This window comes from Sinohyriopsis cumingii, unplaced genomic scaffold, assembly GCF_028554795.1.
Source record: "Sinohyriopsis cumingii isolate HCF-2022 unplaced genomic scaffold, ASM2855479v2 utg001530l, whole genome shotgun sequence".
In the NCBI taxonomy this organism is placed as follows: domain Eukaryota; kingdom Metazoa; phylum Mollusca; class Bivalvia; order Unionida; family Unionidae; genus Sinohyriopsis; species Sinohyriopsis cumingii.
The window spans coordinates 85,937-111,982 of record NW_028316013.1 but is presented as its reverse complement, the minus strand read 5'-3'; the positions used below and the strand labels follow the sequence as shown (position 1 = coordinate 111,982).

Sequence of the window (26,046 nt, the reverse complement as noted above, 5' to 3'; positions counted from 1 at the left end):
GATGTCACTTTAAGATCAATTTCTAATGTGAAAATTCCTAAAACTTTTTGACACAGGTTTAATTATTTTCAGATAAAATGCCATACATTTATTAATAGTGATGCACATATATTAAAACCTGCAACAATTAAAACCTTTTAAACTTCCTTGCACTGCAAATTACGTAGAGAAATAAATTTAATTATTTCTGTAAAAAGTACCAGGGGAATTCCTCATTACATTTACCAAATAATGCAGATGTAATTATTATACTAAAAACATACATCACAGTTCTAATATTGAATAGGACCTCACCAACAGCATAGGTAGTTATGTATATATTAGCTTAATGTCACATCAGTGCAATAATGGTTGTATGGTGCTGTTTAAAAGGTAAATGACTTTGAGTCACTTGCATTTAGTGTGATTTCTTGTTATCTCTGTAATGAAGGAGAGAATAACAAACAAACAAGTGCATACAACAGATTATATATATATATATATATATATATATATATATATATATATATATATATATATATATAATTTGAAATAAATGATAACATTGTCATGAAAAATACAAGTTATAAATGGAATACATGCTTAAATGCAGCACCTAGGAAATTCCACCAATGAAAATGTATCAAAATGTACCCAAATATCAATGAATTCACCACATTTTTACAAAATTCTTTGTATGCACCACACAAAATAACATTCTGAGTACATGTACCACTGAAAATAAAATGTGCATCATGAAATTTAAGTACAAGACTAAATTGGATTTTACAGAGGACATCTTTGCAGGATGACTACAAAAATCAAAACTAAATTAATTACAATCAGGTATAACAGTGGCCACCTGCCAGGTAGAGAGGGGAGTTAACCTGTAATAGTTGCTTCTTTCTGACTATACAATATAAACAATGAAAGACATTTTGTCTTTCCAGGAGGGCTGGATATACAGGTAGCATGGAATGTTATCCTAGTGTAACGTGATCATGAAATTTATTTGCCAGAAATTGAGGTATGCTTGAGAAAATGATGAATATAAGCATTCAGTCATTCATTCATTCATTCATTCTGGTGTTACAAGGAATATATATCTCCTCCTCTTTCTGTATGCATGAATTTTCAAAAATCTGGTAATCTCACTGCAGTCATTTACTTGTAAATTAAAACATAATGAACACCAAATTTATTCAGGAAAGGACATTTCTTTAAACTCAAACAATGAAAAAAATAATTATCTGTATGTACTATTTTTTATATATGTATAAATTACAGCTATCAAACTTGATTATTACACACAAGTATCTTTTATGTGCAGGTTGTCAATATAACATGTATGACGGTATGATTTTCTTAATCTGGACCCTGAATGAGAGAAACATTTCAATTCAGGTGCCTAAAAGGACCTAGCTGTGATCCATGACTGGAATTCACACTATATACATACCAAAATTGCCTGTATCCTCTTTATTCTCTCCTAAGTTGTACTCCTCCTTTCCCCTTAAACGGATCACACATGGAACCTGGTTCTCCACTGTGTTAATATGCTCTCGTCCTTTGCCCTCCATATACCCAGTAATGCCAGGTTTTTGCAAGTCATGTTCACGATGTTTGACCTTATTAATAAGTTCCTGCAGTCTATAAGTAGCCTGATTGATGCCTTCTTGATTGCCATGAACAAGAAATCCTCCTTTTGACTGGCTGATAATCTGTACATAATAATGTGCCATATCCTTTGCAATTTTATCAAGCTCAGGCTTATTTTTTTTCTCAATCAACTCAACAATGCCACTGTTGCAGGTAACTAGCTTCTCTAAAACTGTGTTTCGTGACAGAAAATCAGTAACCTCTTCCATAATTACACCCAAAATGTCATCTGTAAAATAAAGGCAAAGTTTTGAGAAATCGGGGGCCAATACTACATGAAGTTTTCCCTGATACTGCTTGTCAAGGTCTTTCATCTTGTCATTCCACTGTTGTGATTGCACCACAGATCTCAGGGGTGGTTCCAAGTCTTTTCGATGTTCTTTCACACTGTCATCAATGATGTGAGTATACTGTACAATAACTTCATCTGAATTGGCATAGATATTTAAGCCAGTATTCTCTACTTCCCAAACCCCAACCAGTTTCTTGCTCTTTAATTTGGCAACAATATAATCCTTAACCTCTTTTGATTTATACAGAAACAAACGCCCGTCAGGTATGTTGTTCAATTTTGACACTGCAGCATTGTGTACTGCTTCATACATAGCAACCTGTGCAGTCCTAATATCTTCCATGAGACCTTCAAACACAATCTCATTCTTATTTAGGTTTATTTTGACCTTTAATCCATTAAACTGTTGTTCCATTTTGCTCGGATATTTCTGGGCAAGCAGTAGTTTCAACTGGTGATATTTCAAATTGGTCAATGACTCTTTGATCTGTTTCTTCTTTTGGTCAAAGTCAGCCTCTGCTTTCTTGATAATATCCTCTATATCCTTCACAACAACTGTAGCCACAGCTTTATGACCCACAACTTGAATTGAGAATTCAGCATTTTTGACAAACAAAGCAACATCATCAGGGTTTGAAATGACAAGATTGCAAAGGACCTGAAGAACTGTGTCAAAAATTTCCCTGAAAACCTTGCGTTCATGAACAGAAATAACTTTCAAGAAGTCATTCAAATTTTGTTCGGCCTGCTTAGCCCATGTGAAGGCCTTCTTTATACAATCTTGGACATCAGATGTCAATGTGCAAGTCAGAGTTGTGCAGTCTGTCTCTGTCTGTGGCCACTGAATCTGAGTGAAGCAATCCTGGAGTTGTTTCTCAAGGGCAGCCTTATTGATTTCTGACTTCAACAGAAACTTCATCTTTGCAAATTCTAATCCTTCCAGTTTTACTGGCTTGGGGAGCTTGAAGAAAGGTCCAGTATCATCTTCAGAAGTACGTCCCAGACATTCATAGTGCATAGAAACCTGTAGCTCTGACCCATCTACCTTATGTTTACGTTGCAAGACTAGGTCACAAACTGAAATGAAATTTAAATCTGGTACTTGGTCATTGTAATAAAATGATTTCTATTGCTATCCTACATATCCATTTTAAATCAAACACAGAATAAGTGTATTTATATAAGACCCCTAAATCTGCCTAGGCAATAAATATTTAACATACTCTAATTGCTTTTAGGACAGGGTAATTCTGTTACCAATTTAAATGTAAAACATTTATCTCTTTGATCCTCTATAAATGTAAAAAGTTTATCCTCTGATCCTCTTTAAATGTAAAAGGTTTATCTCTCTGATCCTCTTTAAATGTAAAAAGTTTATCTCTCTGATCCTCTTTAAATAAAAGTTTATCACTTCGATCCTCTTTAAACATAAAATGTTTATCTCTATGACAATCAATCTCTATGTATCTGAGATAAAACTTAATTTCAATCAACAAACTAATCACATGTCAATGGTTGCCTACAGTCTACAAACACATGTACATAGTTATCTAAAGTCTATAATCACATGTCTGTTGTTGTCTACAGGCTACAAACACATGTACAGGATTGTCTATAGTGTATAATCACATGCCTAGTCTATGTCTATGACTCATAAGAGACTTCTCTCACTCTCTTTCAATTTGAACCTGAAAACTATCAGAGGAACACAGCTCCTGCTTTCCTTAGTTATTCAGGCCTCTCTCCACTTGACCATAATGAAGCTAATGTCTAGTCTCACATCTAATTGGTGATTATGAAGTTTGAGACTTGAGTATATTTAAACACCCTCAAAATTACTGATACACATCTTAAATAGTGTAGTGCAAATGAATAGCATTATCTTGTACACACACCGACAGACAAGTAGGATAACTAAATGCCTGCAATACTCTTTTCCTCAATTAAAACTGGTCATCATCAAGTTCCAAAGCTAAATTAATATATCTTAAAGCATCGGTCACATTGTCCATACTAGCTTTCACTGAAATGCTAAAGAAAGCCAAACCAAAGCCTGGGGGAGAAATGAAAGTTACACAAAAATGATGCAATCCCAAAATTTTCAGGTACTAGATGGTACTGTCCATGTTGACTTGGGTCAATGAAAATAATAATTAAAATAAGGAATGAATTCTATGACATCACTACTTGCTCAAGAGATGGGATCAAAATGCACTGGCTTGAAGTAATCAGTCCACATGTGGGTTCAATTTTTCCATATTATCCCAATACTGATATTGGCAAATTCTCAATGCAGATACAGTCTGTTCAGGCAAGGATCACATATCTTGTGATTACTATCACACATTCACTACCATGAACTATCATACACTCACAAACTACACGAGACAGTAATATACTTCAGATCTGAAAATAAAAATACATGGCTTTAATTGTGATGTAACTGCATGAAATGACTTTGAAAATTATTTTTAAAATTTCTTAAAATGCATCTTTGAAGATATTGCATAATACTGTCTCTAACAAAAGTTAATAAAATTCCTGTGATCCAGTTTTTGTTTCACTATGTTTTAAAGTGTTATTATAGATACAAAACTACAAGATTTGCTGTATCGTAATAACATTAATTAATAAAATTAATTAATAAAAGAAATGGTTCACACAAACTCAATGTCTTCCAGATGGTACAAATATCAGTCATGCCAAAAGATATCTTACTGGTGTGGTCCTCAAAATACACCAGGCAGTATTCTTCATCTCTGTGGAATTCAACTTTCTCAACAGGTCCTCCCCAAGACCGTTTCTCATTCTCAAAGTACAATTCAATCATGTCCTCAGTGGTAGTAATCTTGAGATTAAGGACTAAGATACAGTTTGAAACATGAACTTTTGATGGCTGGAGATGACTGCCCTCTAGAGCTCGCTTCTTGCAGGCTTCTTCAAGTTTTTGAAAATCTAATTGAAACAGAAAAGAATAACAATATTTCAAAATATATCAGATTTTGAGGTCAAGTATTCTACATGCATACCTGTATAAATCTTCCTTTCATTTATAAAAAGATTCAAAATGACATGAATCTAGGTTTAGTGAGATGACAGCATAATATTGCACATGTGGGAATGTTTTAAAGAAAATGATACATTTCTTAGAAACAGATTGGCAGTGATGCAAGTAGATAATACAGTAAGGTAAGTGAACAATATTCAGTACAGTATCCAAACTCATGTACAATTTACTGACATGCATAGACACACATGAATGCACATGTATTATGGAACAAATTAATTAACAACATATATTATGTGATCATAACTATGCTGTGGCATTTCATTAACATTTGCAGGAAAAATGTTAGGCTTAAATACAGTGTATTAGGTAAAGTCTGGAGGGAGAATCGTTGAGGGGAAAATGTTTTGGATTCATGCATACATGTGATTCTACTGGCAGTAGGCTAAAACTATCATTTTAAAAGTCCATCAACTGCACATATGTTTTATATCTGAAATCTATGACTTGCAAAAATGAAAAGACGTTTGTTTAAAAAGCAGAGATAATAGGATTAGAATTGTTAACCCTTTACCACATGCAAGCACCTTTGGACACCTCTACTCCATTCGCATGGAAGTGCCTTTTGACATCTCTACTCCATTCACATGGAAGCGCCTTTTGATGTCTGCTGTAAACATCAGACATTTTAAGCCGGTTTTCATAGCGCCACCTTCAGGGAAAACCCCCTATTAAATACTATATTCATTTCTGCTAATGACAATTACGTCAGATCATGTGGTCACTGTTTATGCTCTGGTCGATATCTACTATTTAAAGTAACTGGTTCGTAACATACACTCTTCAAAATGGAGGTCATGGATTTTATTCAGTACTTATGAAGTTTTCACGATCAGAATCACAACTATGAAAGCTTCAATAACTCAGGTAAAGTCAGATCACTTAGATATGTAGACGCGCACAAAAAACTTGTAAAATTCGAGTATGAGAAATGGCAGCTATGGTTGGTCATGCTGTCTTACTGACTTGACGGTGAACAAGTTCTCTCAAGATTTTAAAGCACATAAAAAATTCTTCCATGAAAAATAATTACACAACTATAACAATCAGACTTTACTCTTAAATTTTTCCACACATAATAGATGTGTACCAAAAATGTAAAATGGTTAAAATTGCTGTTAAATGTAACATACACTACATTGCTTGACAGTTAACAGGCAGGTCTATGCGTATGGAGTCAAATAGGTAATAGGTGTTCTATTTATAGCACGCTGCACTTTGTTACTATGCTCTATGAGGCAAAGGGTTAAATAACAGTTGACATGTTCAAAACAACACAACAAACTGTCAATTGATTGGAATTTTGGTAGTTTAAGACTAAATGAGTGATTCTTTTAGGAGTTACAAGCAATAAAGGAATAATAGGTGGTTATGATTGTTCTGATCATTTGAAAATTGGCAGACCTTAAATGGTGGAGGAAGACAAGATGGAGACAGACAATAATAAATGATTTTGGCTGACACACTACAGTAAGTATTTTCAATTTTTAAAATGTTTAATTGTTACTGTATTGCGTTTAAGAGGAATATTTCTCAGAGGTTTGCAGCAGGCTAAAATGTAGCTCAATAAATGTCAAGGTTGGTCCATCCCTTCCTCCATGTTGAGACTCCTGGCTGTGTCACAAACTGCAAACATGTTCTCATTTGCATTTTTAAAAACAAATTTGTTAGACCCAACAATTCATGTTTGGTATTGAGTAACCTCAGTAAATTTATTTTTGGACATTTTACTGTAACTAAATCTATCGATTGACCTTTCTAGTCAATAACAATCTTTGAATGACAATAATAACACAGGTTTTGATGTTGTTTCTCTAAATGAATGTTGCTCTTTCTAGAAAGGGATATCTTGTTTCATTTTGAAGAATAATTAAACTAGAATATATCCAAGTCAACACAAAAAGTAGTGATGTAATACAATGTGTTTAGCAGTACACATGTTAAGTGTATGGAAACCATGTGGAAAAACACTTTTTTATGATCTCTTTCATATAGTTTGTCCTGACATCAAAGGTAATTATGAAGAAAAACAAACTACACCTGGTCCATTATAATGAGACACTTATTCAGTTAATTTCAACATTATTATAAAATGTGTATACAACACTGTAATCTACCACCCCCACACCACCCAGCTTTATGTTCACCTTCCTCTGTCGATCTCCATCATTTTATTAGCATTTTACAGGTCGCTTGGTAACCTGTTCCATCACTAATAGTGTGCTGGTTGTTTCTGGATACCACTGTAGATGAGTTATCAACAGAGCAGTGTATTACACTTTTAAGAACTACCCCATAAGGCCCACCTTTCACCATCGAACACCAAAGATTGTAACTGTAGTGTTCTGTGGTGAAAAATCATGTCCATCCCTGTACCTTATTTGTATCTTTTAAAATGGTGTACCCAAACCCCTAAAGGTCGTTATACATGAGGCATCTTTAAATCTCTTAATAAATTGCAGTTCTAAAGGGAGAAAAAAGTAGTGGCACATACATTTTTTAATACAGAAATGGCTAGTTGTAACATCAAAATATTTTTTTTTCAAAATAATTTTAAAAGACCATAAATACAGTTCATGATGGCTAGAGGTACATTTTCTCTGTTGATTTAACATAACATCTTGATAACAAGGCATCCTTGGAATAGAGGACAGTCCTTTGCATGTCCCAAGCCAGATGCATGAGTGGATTGCATCATACTTACAATTCCTCACTCTGTGGGAGGATATATTCAATTCCAAATGATGGCTCTTTTGATATGAAAAAGTATAAAGCTATACATTAGTGATGGGTAATGTATTAATGCTGCTATTAAAATGTCATTTTTTGTTCTTTAAGCAAAACCTTACCATCAACATTCAGGACAGTTATGCAACATTACTTTGTTGTAAATGACTTTCATTTTACTTCTTTAGGAACTGTTTGATAACCCCTTGTTTCTGAATAAAAGATAATACGATTCTCTTCATATGAGAGCTTTAACAATAGAAAGCATGGAACACTTCTGAAAGAAACTTACAGATCTTCAGCTACATTTAAAGTTACATGGAATCATCTTAGTCATTTAAGAGGAGTAGTGTATCACAACAAATATGTACAAACTGATGGATGGACAACAGAAAACAGGCGATCCCATCCGCTCTTCTTGTCTATGACCAGTAAAGCCAAATTTTAGCTGCATTAACAAAACAGAAAATATGTACTAGAAATGTGTTAATCTGTAACAACTCAGTTTCCTCTGTTAATATAACATAAATGAGGTGAACAATGTTAAAGTCAGAAACATGGCCTAAGTTTGTGTCTCAAAATAGTGACCATCAAACTAAACCAAGGATGTTTAAATGTAAAGCCTCACACCAAATTTGGTTTCAGCCCATGAGACCCTTCAAACATTATTGAATGGAAATGGTGGTTCCATGACTGGGTTTTGGGGCAATAATAAAAGATGAGAAAGTACAGGGAAACATGGTTTTACAAATCTCACAATGCAATGTTAAGAAAGTGAACACCAGTATAGAAATGTCTTTCATCTACTTTGATTTAAATTTTCATTTATCTGTATTAGGAAAACAATTTTCTGGTGTCTGAAACAAGCAGCTCATGAAATGACTGATTCTATGTTGTCAGGAAATGTACTTTAACGTAGTACAAAGTACCCTAGCATTTTCTCCACACTAAAACCATGTAATTCTTTTTCCACTGCAAAGTTCATGAGAGCAAATGTAGATATTGGCAATGCATCATAAAGGATGCACACTTACCAGTATCATTTTAAAGCTCATGTACTGTTTTTCTACCATATTGTAGCACTTGATTTTATTACTCATGGGTCACTTTATGATGGATATTACCTTGTACTTTGACAGAGAGCTCAGAAAATGAATCATACAGAAGTAAAACCAAAATCATACCATTCTGCACTGAGTAATTATAAGTCAGTGTCAGGTAACTGGGACTGATGGCTTGATACAAAGGAATCTAATATGTCAATTTAGTCAATGATACTGCACAAGCAAAGTTTATACATTCCAGCAATCTCAAGATAATCTACTGTCCAAAGCTAATCTCCAGGAATTCAGAATACCAGTAAGACCATTTCCCTATTTTTTAACTGCTGAGTGTCTCTGATATTCTTGAGAGATAAGATTTTGAAATTAGACACTTCAGCAGCCATTTAAGATACCATTTTCAGTGAGGAATATCTAAACACAATAAAAAGACTTCAAGTGAAAACCTATGCCAATATGGCCATCTATTCAGGAAACTTTGTGGTAAAATATTCAACAAATGCATTGTGGCAGCCATATTTAAGGTCAGATTGGCACCATTTTCATTTAGAACCAACTAAACTTGTAATTCATTTTCTGGTGAAAACCTTATGTCAATATGATTTTTGTATATTGATTAACATAGAATAAATGTACTCTGTCTTACTATCCAAAGGCACCAGTCAGAAAGGGGGGTTATAATGTGTGGTTATGAGCTAAACATAAATACTTAACCTATGTTAGTAAAGTGTAAAATATAGGTTAAGGTGACCTTCTTTGGTTGTATGGAAGTGCTAACAGATATGTATCCAATTAACAAGTTTCATGATTCAAACAAAAATAACACCCAATAAATAACCTAAAACAAAATTTCAACTAGGTCACTGAAGCATGAAATATAGGTGACATAGACTACTTTTTGCAAGAAAATTCTGCTTATGAAATGCATCCCCTTGTTAACTTCATGATTATATGTATAATAGTAATGCATATAGCATGCCAAAAGCAACTTTGCCAAAGCCAATAAAAGAAATGAAATATAAGCCATTTTGAATTTTAGTAGGATGTAAAAAGGTGGTTATGAGCACATGTCCATACCTTTCCATACTAACAACCTTTATTTCCATCTGCAAACCCTTCCATGTTGATGTTTTAGTGTCCTACCTGCAACCTAAGACTGCTTTAAAAAGCTGGTGTTGATTGTATGTACAAACACTTATAAAATCAATGATTTTTTATTGCTAGCTAAAAAAAGAAAAATTGCTTACTCGTTTGGTATCTAGCATCACTCAGAAAAACTGCCTTTTTACATACTACTGAATATAAAAACAAAATGAAAAAACAAACAAATTATGAATGTGTTTTATAATGTTCTAACATGAGTGTATTTACATCATCAGTACTGCTCCGGTGGCCTAGTGATTAGAGTGTCCGCCTCGGATGCAGGAGGTCGTGGGTTCGATCCCCGGCTGAGTCATAACAAAGACTTACAAAAATGGTACTAACAGCTGCCTCGCTTGGCACTCAGCATTAAGAGGTTATTGTTAGGACTGGTGTCAGGATAATGTGACTGGGTGGAACATCATGCTACATGTCTGTGGCATGGTGCCCCAGTGCTAGACATCACTAAACTGCCACAATGCAGACATCGTAGCAATATGACTGAAAAATTGTTAAAGCTATGTTAAAAATCCAAATCACACACACACACACATCATCAGTATAAAACCTTTCATTTATCAAAATTAGGTAGTTCTTGGTTATCATTTATCAATTTTGAAATATAATCCTTTTTCTTCATAAAATAACACCTCTACTAACAATACTATTTTAAAAACAATTTAAAATTAAGTCTGTTCGCTATGAGTGCAATTTTACGATTTCCATTTGAATAGTAAGATATAACTGAAATAGCTTTCTACTAAAATCAATTCTGCTTGTTGGTTTTAAAATGTCCTAATGCGAGTGTATTTATACCGTCAGTACAAAATCTTTTATCATCAAAATTAACCATCCCTTGTTTAAATTTTTTATCTGTTTTGATTTGATGACAGTAAGATCTTATCATAGTCATTTCTGCAGTATGGATTTTGTCTTCACCTAATAACACCTGTCTGAATAAATCATGAGTAAAATTTTTCTTTACAACAGCCTTTTTAACACCTTTTGCTTTCATCATGCTTTTCTTAGTGTTTGAAGACAGCACAGAATGCATCTTGCTATGTAATCCTACAAATTCAACAACTGGCTCGAAACAGAATTCGTCTTTCATCTTACCAATTACTATTTTGTTTGTTGAGTCATGAAATCTGGTTTCTTTTGCTACATCTGATAGATCAAATCTTTCTGTTATTATAAATATCTTGATAGACATCATCATTTACACAATCAGATCCATCAATTTCATATGCAAGAGAATCAGTGTCTGTAAACAACAATCTTGCATTTGGCCACTTATTCTTTACTAATGCATGACAAAAATCATATATTAACCACTTTGAGATCTCCTGTACAGATGCACCAACACAGATAGGCTTGTTGAAGGCTAAATTCGTCTTGTATTTTTTTATCATAACAAGATCTTTACTGATAGGAATAATTCCAGCAAACTTTTCTGATGCAATTAATTTACTATATCATTTTTGACTGTTAACGAGTTCAATATCAACTCTGTTACAGATATTTTCCATTGTTTTTCCAAACACTGAATTGTTCATAAGCTTGAAGAAGTCTTTTTCAAAATCTGTTTTTGCTACAGTTCTCATATCAGTATTAAATTTTACATAATCAGCCATCCAACATGACTGTTTTATCTTCAAAATTCGTGTATTTTTGTAATGATCAAACCATTATCGATTGCTTGTTTGAGCAATCTGTAATGGCAAACATAATTATGTTTATTCATCAAATTCGGGACTATACAATTTTTCTACTAAGCACGGTTTTCCTTTATGATTTGAAAACTGATCTTTTGATAATAAGGAATCTGGTATAATCATTTTTTGTGCCATTAAAGGGTAATCATTATGTAGGTCATGTAACGATTCTGGGTATTTAGCATCAACTTCAACGAAATAAGTAAAATCTAAATCGGAAAGAACTCTGGTAACACGTTATTTTTAAGAAGTTATCATAATGATTCCCAACCAATACAGCCAGCTGGCATTCGTTCTGACATTGCCTAACCATACAAATTGTTTTTTTTGGGATAGAGAATGTATTTTGTTGGTTTAGTTGAATCGTAATCAGGTAGATACTTGTTATTCGTATGAGCATGTTTTTTTACGCCAACACTGATTCCGCCACAAATTCCTTTCTCAATGAAATAGTACATGTCGGGGTCAGTTACCATTTCTAATTCCGCTTTAGTGAGCTTGAATAATGCATCCCAGGCCAAACCCAGTGATGAGAAATACCAGCAAAGATCTAGTTTACATTTATCGATACTTGTTTTGTGAAAACTCTGGAATATATCATCCAGCAACAATACATCCTGAGTCGAATATAAATCAAGAGAGTCACCAATTGCATTACAATCAAATTCATTCCAAACACGATGTGCGTGATCAAATTCATCACTGGTTATATTTTCAACTGCAAGTGATGAGTAAAATTTCTCATGGCTTGGCAGTGATGTTTCGTTAAGGTGCTCGAAGCTATCTAAATCTATGGTACGGGAAAATGTCTTTCTGTTTCATTAACTCGTTTTGTTAATGATGGAAAATCCTTACAATTATTCATTAGAGAGTCCAGGGAAGAGTTCATAAATTGTAAACTATCAATGAAACACAATTTCCTGACCATAAGAGACATACATTTTTCAATGTCGTTTGGAATACTGTCTATTTTACATCCATCACATAACTTAATGATATCAGGATAACCAAGGGCTGATATGATAAAATGACCATCATAACTTTTAAAATTATGTGCAACACTGGGAATGAATTTTACTGCATGAAATTTTAAATTATAACCATTATGAGCTGCTCCTCTATATTCTCCTGTTATATGACAGTGATCATGAACTTTACTAAGTTTGTTAACATCAGGTGAAAACTGTTTTTCACAAATATGACAACACGTAGCTGTTTCATAATTATGTCTCTGTTCTGGTGTCAAAGTGTTCATCAGAGTGGGATTTGACAACCAAAAGGCTGGCTTTTCTTCAGCTATACTTGTATGCTGATATAATCTAACAGGCTCTGATAATGAAGGATCAATAGTACATGTAACTTTATAAGCAACAGACACTGGAATGTGTTTGTGTGTATGGATGGTTATTCGCGATCCTGCAGTACTGGTTTCTTCTGGTTGAAATGGGAAGTATGGGTCACAAACATAAAAATTCATCACCTCACCAAATTACACGATTCCAGTTATAACAGTTTGTATACATTGTGCGATACCTGAGATAAATGTAAAAGGTCAAGGTCAATCATGCACTGGTTTATGTTTAAACCTGATTTTGAATCTGACATAATTGAAAACCCTAGAAAAGTATGACTCTTACAAACGTTGATGCTATTATCTGCCCCATATAAAAGTGTGAAAGTGATGCATTACCAGAACAAAGAACTTACCAATATAGTAGATTTTATGATAGGTTATGAAGCTGTGGTCTGTTGAAAATCTCAGAAATTCAAACAATACAAAACCTACAATCTATATGCCTGGTCACTGATAGATCAAAAGAAAAAAGGAAAACAAATTATTATAATAATTGTAAAGAATTGTAATACTGTTCATTCAAATGCTGAAGCATGATCTCTGTGTATTTTTACTTTCATAACATAATAAGCTATAATTTTAAAACAATCTCTAGTTTTAGTCACTTATATTGATAACAGCTTTTTGAAAATACAACTTAAAATGTTATATGGGGGATGCTACTTCCTTATCGCATCATATGATATAATTTTGCTTCATTCTACTTGATATCTGCTACTCAGATGTCTCTGTCATATATCTAAGTCTGCAGTTCAGTTTTGTCTTAATTGTAAAATGTGATGACCTATATTTTATATTCTTTTTCTTCTCTTTCTCTTGCTTGCTCTATTATCTTCCCCCTGATGATTGCTTGAACAATACACCTAAATCCTTCTTTCTTTCATGATTAAGAGTTGCTGTAGGCTTTAATGATATTTTTCAGCACAAGATAGGCTATACATGGGGGCCAGTATAAATGGTGAAGGAAGAACCATGGAAAACCCTGGGAAGAACCATTGGACCATGAGAAACTATTGGCAGGCTTTCTCATGTACCCATGTTAGCCGAGCCTGAGACTTGAACCCATGCAGACATTGTGATGATTTGATTTCTTGTGTCTATGTAACCATAACAATAAGAATCCTTCATTTTTTTTAAAAAAATTTAAACTTACCAATCTTTTCATTAAATCTTATGATTACTTTGTCTCCATCCTCACCAAAGAAAAATCCAGCTGGGGTCAAGCCTATTTTAGCCTCCAAAAAATTAGTCAAGCCATCACGGGTAATTTTACTAGTCAGTCTCTCAAACAAAACTCTGTCTTCATAGTGTGGCCTGGGTTGGGGTGGTATGAACAACTTTACTTTCAATGGCTGGCCTTCCAGCTTGTGCTGTCCATGTTTCACAACCCTCCGGGCAACTAGGATAAATGAGAAATTGTATCAGTACTCATCATTAATGTTAATTTATTAACATCTGTTTTATTACACAACCAATTAATGAACCTTCATGCATTTTAGTTGAACTTTTTGTCCATGATTGTAGGTAATAAATGGCTTGTTTACATGCTTAGAATGCTCTAGAAATAAACTTGTTTACAATTTTATGGAATTTTCCATTAGAATAACTCATGTCTAGGTCACATGGGAATGTGCATAAAGGGGGTCTTGGTAAACAGATAATTCATTTATGTTTTATATCATTCTGTGATGGTCCATTATCAGAGTTTGTAGTTGTGTTCAGATATTTTCACTCTTTAACTTAGAGAATAACATAATTGTTGATTTTAATAAACATTCCTTCTGTTACACTTTAAGACCTCGAGTCAATTACTTGGATTTTGGTGTTTTGGCATTGGCATGCCAAGACATATCAACAAACTTTAAACACTGAAGTCAAACCAGTTTAATCGATTGAAAAACATGTCCACGACTTATTCATGTCATATTTAACCAAGCACTTGCTGTCACACCCTAATCAATCAGGTTTTAGACAGAAACTTTCATGTGCAACTGCCTTGATCTCTCTAACTGATGAATGGCTTCAAGCACTTGACCAAGGTAGAATAATAGGATCTGTATTTGTAGATTTCAGGAAAGCTTTTGACATGGTGGATCATGAAATCCTTTTGAATAAACTGAAAATCTACCAATGTGATGAAAGCACAGTTATATGGTTTACTTCATACTTAAGTGAGAGAAAAACAACATGTTTATATAAATAAAGTTCTGTCTGAACCTGGAACAATTAGATATGGAGTACCACAAGGCTCAATTCTACGTCCATTACTATTTATTTTATTTATTAATGACCTACCACTTTTACTAAAAATGACCTAACACTTTTACTAAGGGACTCAGTATCATCTACAGATCTCTATGCAGATTACACAACATTCTCAGACATGCAAAACACAAGGCATGAACTCAACATTTATTTACAGAATGCCCTAAACAAACTGGACAACTGGTGCACATGCAATAGCATGGTGGTAAATAATGATAAAACAAAAATATTACTTATCTCAACATGGCATAAAAGGACAAATCTTGATAGTGATGAACTATATCTGACATGGAAGGATAAAAATTTGCAAATGGTCTGTCAGGATAGACTACTTGGTGTTTTGATAGATAATAACCTATCATGGAATGAACATATCAAACATATCAGTAAAAAGGTCAATTCAAGTTTATGGTTTCTCAGTAGGATAAGACATTTTCTCCCTGAAAGGCACAGAAAACTATTTTATAAAAGTTATATACAACCCTATTTAGACTACAGTAATACAGCATTCAAATTATACAAACATAGCAAAGCTGGTACATCTTCAAAAAAGAGCATTTGGACTAATATCTATCCAGAAAGAAAGCAAGGAAAATTTAGCTGGTAGGTTAAACATATTACCCATTAGAGACCGAGTCCATTTGAGAAAAGCCAAATTAATGTACAGGATATCCAATAATAGTGCTCCTGAATATTTACAATCACTATTCCAGTATAGGCTACCTGGCAATACTCCCCACCTGCAATCCATGTCTACCAAACAGTATAAAATTCCCAAACCAAATGAGGAATTATTTTAAAAAAGTTTCCAATACTCTGGAACTTTGCTCTGGAATAATATTCCAGCTGAGATTAGAAATGCCCACTCTATTTCCTTCTTCAAAACCTAATATATCTAGTGGTTTCAGAGATGCAGCTAAAATACATAAATTCCTTTGTATGAGGGCCTCAAGGTAGATTAGTTCTTAGCTAATTGTCTTACCCTCTTTAAAAAGTCATTATTATTATTATTATTAAACCAAGTTTTGTGCCACCTGAGCTACTGAATAATCTAAGCATAATCAATTAACATCTTTAATCCTGTCAAAAGTACTTTAATCCATCTTGACAACTTTAAACACCAAAGCTGAACATACCTTGAAAAAAGAACCAAAGTGAGGTTTATTGTTTTATGGTGACTGAGCTATTTAGTCATAATCATTTAATGCCATTAATCCTTTCAGAATTATTTCTGATCACACAGTAAAAATCCATCTCGACAAACTTCAAACACTGAAGCAAGCCAACCAAACCAATACAATCAAAGGATAAAATTAGTAACTACATTGTTTTGCCTGCTTAAGCCAGTGCAGAGACAAGTAATCATAGGCACAAATACTGTAAATATATTACATTGCAACCAAAATGTCCCAAAAAAATGGAAACAATGAAACTTATCATTAAAAATTTTGTATGCATCGGAGATTTCAATGAGGGATGGGATATACCCCTAAGGAGAAAAACCATCCTGTGTGGGAGGTTCACATATATGGCATTTTCACTGGCATTTTCTAAAATCTATGATTAAATTAATGGAAACAGTCAAAGTAATCAATACAAAAACATAATTCTTTCCAAGAACATTTGACAATCATTTGATACATATTTATTATAATTGTTTGATTAAATATTTTACATTTCTGAAATACAGGAATTTATAAGAATTTTACAAATATAGGAAAAATATAAGAAATTGTTAATTTTATAATAATTTATAATAACCTGACACCATGAATGACAGACAAATAATGGACACATGGCCAGAGTATAAGTTCACTTAGGTGAGCTAAAAATAGGTTTCTGTGTTTATTGAAAATGCAACCGATTATGTCTATATGTATGTTGGTAGGATTACTAACCAATATAATAAGTTCACTCACCTTCTTCACTCTCATATGTGATGTAAGCTATTTCATTCTCCTCTTTGTACTCAAACTTTACAATCTCATCTCCTCCTGAACGTCTCTTGTTCTCAAAGTAGAGTGGCACAGTTTCAATGATTCTTTTTGTCACACCTCTAACTGCGATAACACAGCAAAGTACAGATTCTTCAGGCTCTTTGCTACATATCTGAGACCATTTTCTGGTAGATTTACGTTTGGGCGGTTCATATAATTGCACATCAAGTGTGCAACCCGCTACAATATGCTGACGTTCTACCACTCTTTTTGCAACTGAAACATGTATGAATAATATTCCCTCAGGAAAATCAATTATCATATATAAATATCAAGAATAATATTGTACCATCTTGGAGCAAACTGTATAAAATTGTCAGAACAATAAAACTTTTTTATACCTGAAACATATCTGCTGCAGATTTATTCCCCCTTGCTTAGATCGGACATTACCTGCATCAAGAATTCGAGCAGACATACTTTTAGTTATGTCATTTTCTCTAAATGCTCAAACAGTACCTCAGTTTACTATTTCAATATTCAGATTTTAATATTTGCTGCGATGTAATAATGAAATATTTACCTTTGCACTTTCTTTGACAATTAGGGTCTTGACTCTGAGCCAGAATTTGTTAGTACTGTAGTAATTGAAAATAGTCATAAACATCTGAATATAATTTTTAATTTCTAGTCCTCATGGTGATTTAAAAAAAATAGTCAATAACAAAAAGAAGACTTAATTTCGATAAGCACATTTTTTAAAATATTATCAAAACCATGTTAAAAAAATTAGGAATCTCCACCTAATAAATCCATAACAGTAAATTTTGTGTGAACTAAAGTTACTAAACATCATTAAACTTTTGAAGTTTCAAACAACAAATTAAATTCTGACTTCTTCCCAAGATAGTAATGCTGGCAAAGGTGGTAATGGGTCAATGGTGGCTTTCTTAGCTATTGACTGACTGAGTTTGCATTGTGTATTTTTTCTGTCCCATGGGAACACAATTTAGAGTATTTTCCAAGAGTGTTGTCATTTGTCCACATTTGCTGTGGTGTCACAATCTTTGAGAGCCTACAGTTAATGCATATGCATAGTATAGATGGTGAGTGACACTAACATAATGTAGTAGCTATCTCAAAGTTGAGTAACTCACACTAAGGCACAGTAAAAGTTGGTACATTCACATATAAATTATACAATGAATATTTGAATATGAATTTCCACTTTGAATAAATGCCAAATAGTATCCTTATTATAATTTTTGAATACCAAAGAACATTCTTTTCCATCATATCACAGAACAGGTAATAAATTATAAGAAACAGATTAATGTTACTTTTGTATCAAAGTTTTAAAAATGAATATTCCAACAATTATAGCCTTGAAAAACTATTATTATTGTCCACCGCTAGAATCCAGACTTTTACTAGATAAAACCTATCACAATATAAGATACATAATCATTCAAATGGAATGTTTACCAGTGAATGCACATTGTTATTAGAAAAGGTCTTCTAAGTAGGTTAGGATCTACATAATTCTAGTATGAATGATTTAGTGTGTATGGTAAGTCACAGTGACGATCTTTGCTTGCAAGAGTGTATTTGTGCTCATAAAGATATATCACCAAATTTAATCATTCTATACGTGATAGCTTGTAATAACCTAAGTAGTCTTGGAGTAAATGCAACAGTTTAACCTAAGCCAGTAAAATATGAAATAAAGGTCACAGTGACCTTTTTCATATTGGTCTGGTATTTCAAGAGATGTAATGATAATAGCAGGAATTGTAAAAACAGGAAACTGGACTGAAGTCAGCAAAATGTGAAATGTTACCTATGTTCAAGCTGAAGATGTAGTACTCATCAAGGTGTATTCTCTTGCCAAGCTTCTTGGTTCTAGTTGTAAGTATTATACAGTAGATAAAACACCAATGTGGTCACACACACACACACACACACACACACTACCTAGTTAGTTATGAGCAAAATGTAAAATCTTTGTAGTAAGGCTATGGTAATAATAGTGACACAATGAATTGTCTAATTTATGATTCTAGCATAAACAGAGCTTGAGAAATGAACTTTCAACACAATTTAACTAGATTCAGTGAATCATAAAATATAGGTCACACTGACCTACAATTTGTAATGAGGGTGTAATATTAATCAATATGCACCCCTCACTAAGTTTCATAATTCCAGGCAATACAGTGGGGGTGAAACGATACACCAGTGCCACATATCAGGATGATTCATGATACACAGCCTGTGAAATGATACATATCGATACACATATGAAAAATGGTAGGTGGTGCCCCTTTATGTATGTTGACATACTGGTTGTATTACCAGTATGCAGATTACAGATAAAGGTATAGTTATATTTATATGCAATTCTCAACGATGACAAGAAATCAAAAATACTTTGAAACAGACTACCTGTTGGTTGTGTGTGAGTTTTATTCAACATTTTAGGTTATTTAATGGTGGCTCCATTTAACTCACTTTAGCCACCAGGCCCTTTGTTTTGCATGGCATGAATGCTTTGAAACCATCTTATTAACAATTTCATGTCTCATTTAAACTTGGAAGACATTACGATATTATCTTCAAACCAGGCATGGGAATGAGAATGAATACCAACAAAATCTGTACTTTGTGCTAATGCAAAATACTGCCACTGGTACTTGTATTTATTAGTGAAAAAGGAAAACTACTGACAACACCCTGTCCTATTCTATAATTTAAAATCTGATTTTTACACAAGGTGATCAACTTAAGTGGTTTAAAATCTGCCCCGTTGCTGATTCTGTGCTAATTTTATTTATTCAGCGCCTTCATTCACTTGTTAATTATCTTTGCATAAAAAGAGAAATTCTAAATTTGTTCTCCATGTAAAAATGTCAGGATTATATCTTCAGGGGTCTTCACCTTTTGTTATTGAAAGAAGTGGGGGAGGGGAAGTAGAAAAGGAGAAGGGGGAGATCAATAGTCATAGTTCAATAGTTACCTAAGACTTCAATATCTGTCTCTGTTTCTTTCTGCTCTACCTTTTTCGAGCTCTACTTAAATCAAATTTTTAAAAGATGTTACCACTAGTTGTATAAGTATTAATCTGTTAATTACTTCTGAGCATAATCTGTTCCTTATCTGTGAATGAATATTTTTTGTGCTACCTTCTGAAGGGTCATATGCATAGCTAGCTTTGTCAGCTTGAAGATGTTGGGGAACTGATCATTGTGGCTGTTATTTATAATTTTCCAGAGCTCACAGATATTATCTTTTGGATATATCTGCTCCAAAACAGGATTTTTCACTAACATAAACTTACTTCCTTGAATCAATAGTTTACTGACTACCATGCCAGATTTCTAACCTGTTCCATAATGCTGTATTAGGGTTTTTAGTCCAGCAATGCCATAGTTTGCTTGTGCAGACAGAGGTATTCAAATAAATATCTTTACTTCTTAATTTCGTTTTTCATCCTTATTTATTCAGTTTATCTTAACAAGATAAGGATATATGGTTTTGTAGCATATGATCTGCAGTGCTAAACTGATTGAAAAGATGAAAACTGTATTCTACTTTTACATTGTCTGTAATTTAAATATGCACAGTATTTCTGAACTTTCTACATCAAAATACTGCTGTAACGGAGACTGACCATCATGCTATTTTTGTCCAGCCAACATGTACATATGACTTGTATTTATAACCATTTTCAGGCTCAAAATCATTCATTGTTATCTCTATTAACAATTTCCCAAGTCCAATAATATAATATACTTCATAACTTTAATTTTTTTTGCCATTATCACCATCACCAGCACAAAACCATGCCAGGAATCAAACATTTGGGTTTTTCTAGGTAACCCATGTTTTAAACACGCATTTGTAAAACATTATGGAGGGTTCAAACTATGCCATAATGCTTATTCCAGGGCACAATGTGCCAATCAAATTTATTTTAACAACTATTCATGTCATGCTTGCAGAACCCAGATGTGTAAACAGCTGCCTACCTGAACAACAGGTTGCGACAAAAATAGTAAAAAAAGTTATACGTCACCGAGCAAATTTTCATATGCGGGACTTGCAACTAATCTGTGGAAGATCTCGTTCATCACTGTTCTCTAAGTGTGTGAATTCGTACAAATTCTGCATGATTCATGCAATTGCAACCCTGAGAGAATCTGTGTATAAGTATTACTTATCAATAACTTTGCAAGAAGTTTTCTTTTGCTTTGCTGGAACTTCCTGTTTGTCATGCAGGGAATAAGCTACACTAATTCCTGATTGGTAGTTATTATTTAACCTGATCCAGAACAAGCAGTAACCACCAATGGGATTTCAATGTAACATATTTCACCGTGTGACACACCAGTAATGTAGCTTTCAAATCAACTAAAAGTAGACAAGATAAATTCATCGTGAAATCTTAACGTAAAAGTGGTTATGAAATGATGAATCAAGTACTTCATTATACATGCAGAACATGTTTTGAATGTATCCTATTTGCTGAACATGCTGCTGGATAAAGGTAATTAGCATGGGGGGGGTACAGATTACAAACTGTCACTTTGTTAAAGTTTGCAGATGTCATGCTAGTATTCTCAACAGTCTTGTTAGTATAAATAAAAATGTGTGCACTGGACTGCAAACGCTGTTTGGATGAATACTAGATTTAAAAAATAACAAGACAAACTAATAATAATTATTCAGGACTGCTGAGGACTAAAATAACTTGCATATGATAGTATCATTTTATATCAATTCTCCATCTCTTGAGATGCATGAAAAGTGCCCCCATCCCCCCCACCCTATCACTCACTGAAATATCCCACCTACTCAAAATTTTTATTAAAAATAATTCAGGAACAGAAAGTTTGCTGGGATTGTTTCACATCTTGCTTCTAATGTAGTATGTTTACTGTAAAAACTTCATGTGATTTAACATGACTGAGAACAGCAAGCATGACACTTTAACTGATAATTTGATATACAATAACCTAAAAGTAATCACTGGATTATACCAATTATGATCATGTGATGCCTGATGTAATTACACTGTTTTAATAGGGAAACGCCTCTAAATTATGCTAGAAACAAGTACACACAGTAGATTGCATGGTAAAAGAACACTTTAAATAAATAAAATTACCAGTAAGCATGGATAATTACCAGTAAGCATGGTTAATTACAGGAGATCATAACAATTTAAATTTACTGCATACCTGCCAATACACAATATGTTTATACATGTGACAGAACCAAGAAATATGCTTAATAGGATAAATTTTGAGGTTTACAAAATTAGGCAGGAGTTTTGACATCAGAAGAGGGAGAATTTGTGATGAGAATGGTGAATTTTTCATGGCAGCACGACTTTCTCATCCATCACTATGTAAGTAGTTTTTGTTTGTTTGCATGAGAACGTATTCATGAATTCCGAGTCTGGAGAACATTAATGAAATATGATCTGTCACCATAAACAGGAATGTATATTTGGTTATAAAGTAGGTAAACAGTGTCTAAGCATGTATAAATTTAATTGCATTTGATGCAGATTGCATGAACATGGATTTCAACGACAGTGTATTTTGTTGTCATGTTTAATGTACTTTCAAGATGCTTAATATAATATGCCCAAGGTTTTTATTAAATATTTTGGCAAATTTGTGACAAGCAGCAATATTTCTTTGTGCTTGGATTTCACTTAATGTATAAAATCCAATGCACAATTAGTTTGGTAGTTGGAATAGTGTACAAGTGTGCTTCCATTTTTATGGTAAAATGTCAAATTGCAGTTATGATCCAGGAAATGATGAGCCATTCTGAAAAGCAAGCACAGTCCATCGAAAATAAATTTAAAGACTCCTGAATTGAGTATGACTTTGTTGAACAGAGCATCAATGGGAAGCATCTGACTTTTTTTCACATACTGCAAATACTATACTGATTTAAGTCATTTTACAGTGTAAGACACCTGTTGACATCTGTTGTTCAATGTTAACACAAATTCAACAAGATCATCTGGAACGTTTGAAATACAGTACCATCTAGGCTGAAATAAGTACAAAGATTCACAAAAATGACATATGCATTACACTAATCCCCAACCCCACCACAAGCACCCTTTACTGGAATACTGACACCAGCAAATTGAGAAACTATTCCACTGTCTCATGGATTTTAAAGAGATAAATTTGGTAAAATGTTTAATTTAATGTCTGTCTGGATATGATACAGAAAAGACATTCTCCAGTCTTCACAAAATAGAAAGGGATTCAGTGGTAAATCAGGAGCTGAGAACTAATGAGAGCCAGGTAAGTGTGAAGTTTAATTATCACAACAAATGTCATCAGTGATCACCAGATAGTGAAGGAAATTAAAAATGCTATTGGATGCTAGTAAAAGAATCTTTGCAGTCATCCATAACTTAAACAACTCATCCTTTTCACTAACTGACAATATACTGACTCATAATAATTACCGTAACATCAGAATCTAAATCCAATTTATGTTTAAAACTGGTGGTTTATTATACTATGAAGAGAATACATTTTGTTGTCAGTGTCCTCTAAGGATGTAGAATTTATGTCAATAAAAAAATCTATTGGCTTAGAAGCCAATCTACTGATCGTAAATATACTGGCTTGAAATCCTAGTTTTGTCACATGTATGATTGTAGAGCATTTTAAGATTCTATGTAAACTAGACCATGAACTTATGTATCAGTAAACTACCTATTTATAACATACAAACACAACAAAAACCAGGTATGCAAAAAAACTGTCTCAATCTTGGACAAATTTCAACTACACAAAATGAATTAAATATCATTAACACCTTTTCAAATCAAATTTGAATTTCCAGTAATATTTTATAAGCTTTTAATAAAAGGTAAATTATTCTCAATTTAATGTCTCTTTTTAGATCATGTGCACTGACCCCTCCACCCTCCATAAAACACACTTTGTTTTAGTCTCCCAAACTCCCAACCCAATCTGCAGTGGGAATATGTCAGGTTTTTATTGTTTATAATGATTTCCCAATTGTTTATTAGAATCTCTAGAAATTTTTAACCAAATTCAGATACTTCTGAAAATGTATAGAACTGTTAATATACCTTCTTTACTTGCAAATGTGATGAAAATAACCCCATCAGAGTTAACTGGATCAAAGTTTACAATTTCATCTCCACCAGATCTCTTCGTATTTTCAAAATACAGTTCAATTGTGCCCTCTGAACCCACTTTGTAACCTCTGACCTCTACAGTACAAACTGGCTCATCTGCTTCTGCTATCTCTGCTTCCATTGCACAAGACTTTTTTTGAGGTAAATGTAATGACACACTCAGCTTACGACCACCTAGTGTATGCTCTCTTTCACAAACACTTGATGCAACTGAAAAACAATACATGTACATTTAAATTAACATTTTCATTATAATGAAGTAAAATGTGTCTGACTACCAATAAGAATATTAGTTTCATTCGTGTCTCTCACCGGCTAGGAGCAGTTTGAAAGTTATAGGTCAAATTTGGTTTTTATGTGGATTCCCCAACTATGTTCCAATTACTTAAAACACCTATATATTTATGAAACTAATAGTCAAGTCCATAAATTATGGAGTATATGCATGTTCCTCTTCCTTATCAAAGGGTCAAAGGTTAAGGTCATGATCACTCTTCAGGGCCAATCAAACAAAAAACCTTGACATCTGACATTTTGACTCCCACATTTATAACCTTCTTTCTTACATAAAGTGCAAGCAATTCACAAAATTTGGTTGGGGTATGTCTTCCAGAACAAATGTTATTATGCAGAATTCTTTTTTATTGTCTTTCAGTAACAGTGATGTTGAATTTTGACCCCCAGGTCAGTAGCATTTTTCCTTGCATCAGTTGCAAGTTATTCACAAAGTATGGTAAACACAGATAATGGAAAACCAAAATGGTTATGTGAAACCATTTCTATTCTTTCTAAGTGACCCTGACCTTTTGACATTTATCCTGAAAACAACAGAGTTCTTCATTACTTCAAATGCAAGCCATGCACAAATTTTAGTAGTTGTATAGGTTGAAATACTTAATTTATTTTGCAAAAACCAAATTGCTCCATTTATTCATAGTGACCCTGATCTTTGACTTTTGAAATCTGAAATTGTCAGTATTCATCCTTACCTGAAGTACAAGCAAACAGTGGATTGTGGAGAACTCAAGATACTGAGCAGAAACCATTTTGCTTCTTTCAGAGTGACCTTGACCTTTAAGCCAAAAACTGATATGGGTCTTCCTAACCCCAAGTGCAAGTCATCCACAAAGTTTGGTAACTATAGATGGTGGAAAGTGGAAACAAATGTTACTGTGCAGAAACCAAATGGCTAAGAGATGGATAGACTGATGGATGTATAACTTCATACCAAAATATGCTCTCCCATATGGCAGTCATATGTCCAAAACAATCAAAATTATGCTTGAATAAAAACTCTGATGTAATGGCCATAAAATCAAAACAGGTACATATCAATACCCCCCAAAAACTATCAAATTCCATTGGTCTATCTAAAGTGGGTTTTGCCTAACTGTAAAAACAAAGTAATATGAATCAAACATTTGAGTCCAACAATGTTTTCAAATCTGCATAAAAAGTGAAAAATTGTTGAACTTTAATAATATCATTTATTCAAGACTATGAACAAGTGTGTACAATTTCCTTGATCAAAGGATAAAATCATGCATACTGAATTAAGAGGAAAAATAAGCTCAGATGGCTGATATTTGAAAATGAACTGCAGAATATAAAACAAATATAAATAGAGGCAGTTTTGCAAGTTTCAT

At 33.4% G+C, this 26,046-nt stretch overlaps 1 protein-coding gene across 1 annotated transcript in view; it reads right to left on the bottom strand.

The window, feature by feature from the left end:
- The window catches only part of LOC149771980 (uncharacterized), a 127,193-nt gene that overhangs the window by 84,414 nt on the left and 16,733 nt on the right, over positions 1-26,046 (bottom strand). Inside the window, exons 6-10 of the mRNA XM_089947994.1 lie at positions 24,332-24,610; positions 17,179-17,472; positions 14,148-14,393; positions 4,649-4,885; positions 1,439-3,007 (exon numbers count right to left, since the gene is read on the bottom strand). Of these exons, the coding sequence (XP_089804120.1) occupies positions 1,439-3,007; positions 4,649-4,885; positions 14,148-14,393; positions 17,179-17,472; positions 24,332-24,610 (2,625 nt within the window). The remainder of the gene's footprint in view (positions 1-1,438; positions 3,008-4,648; positions 4,886-14,147; positions 14,394-17,178; positions 17,473-24,331; positions 24,611-26,046) is intronic.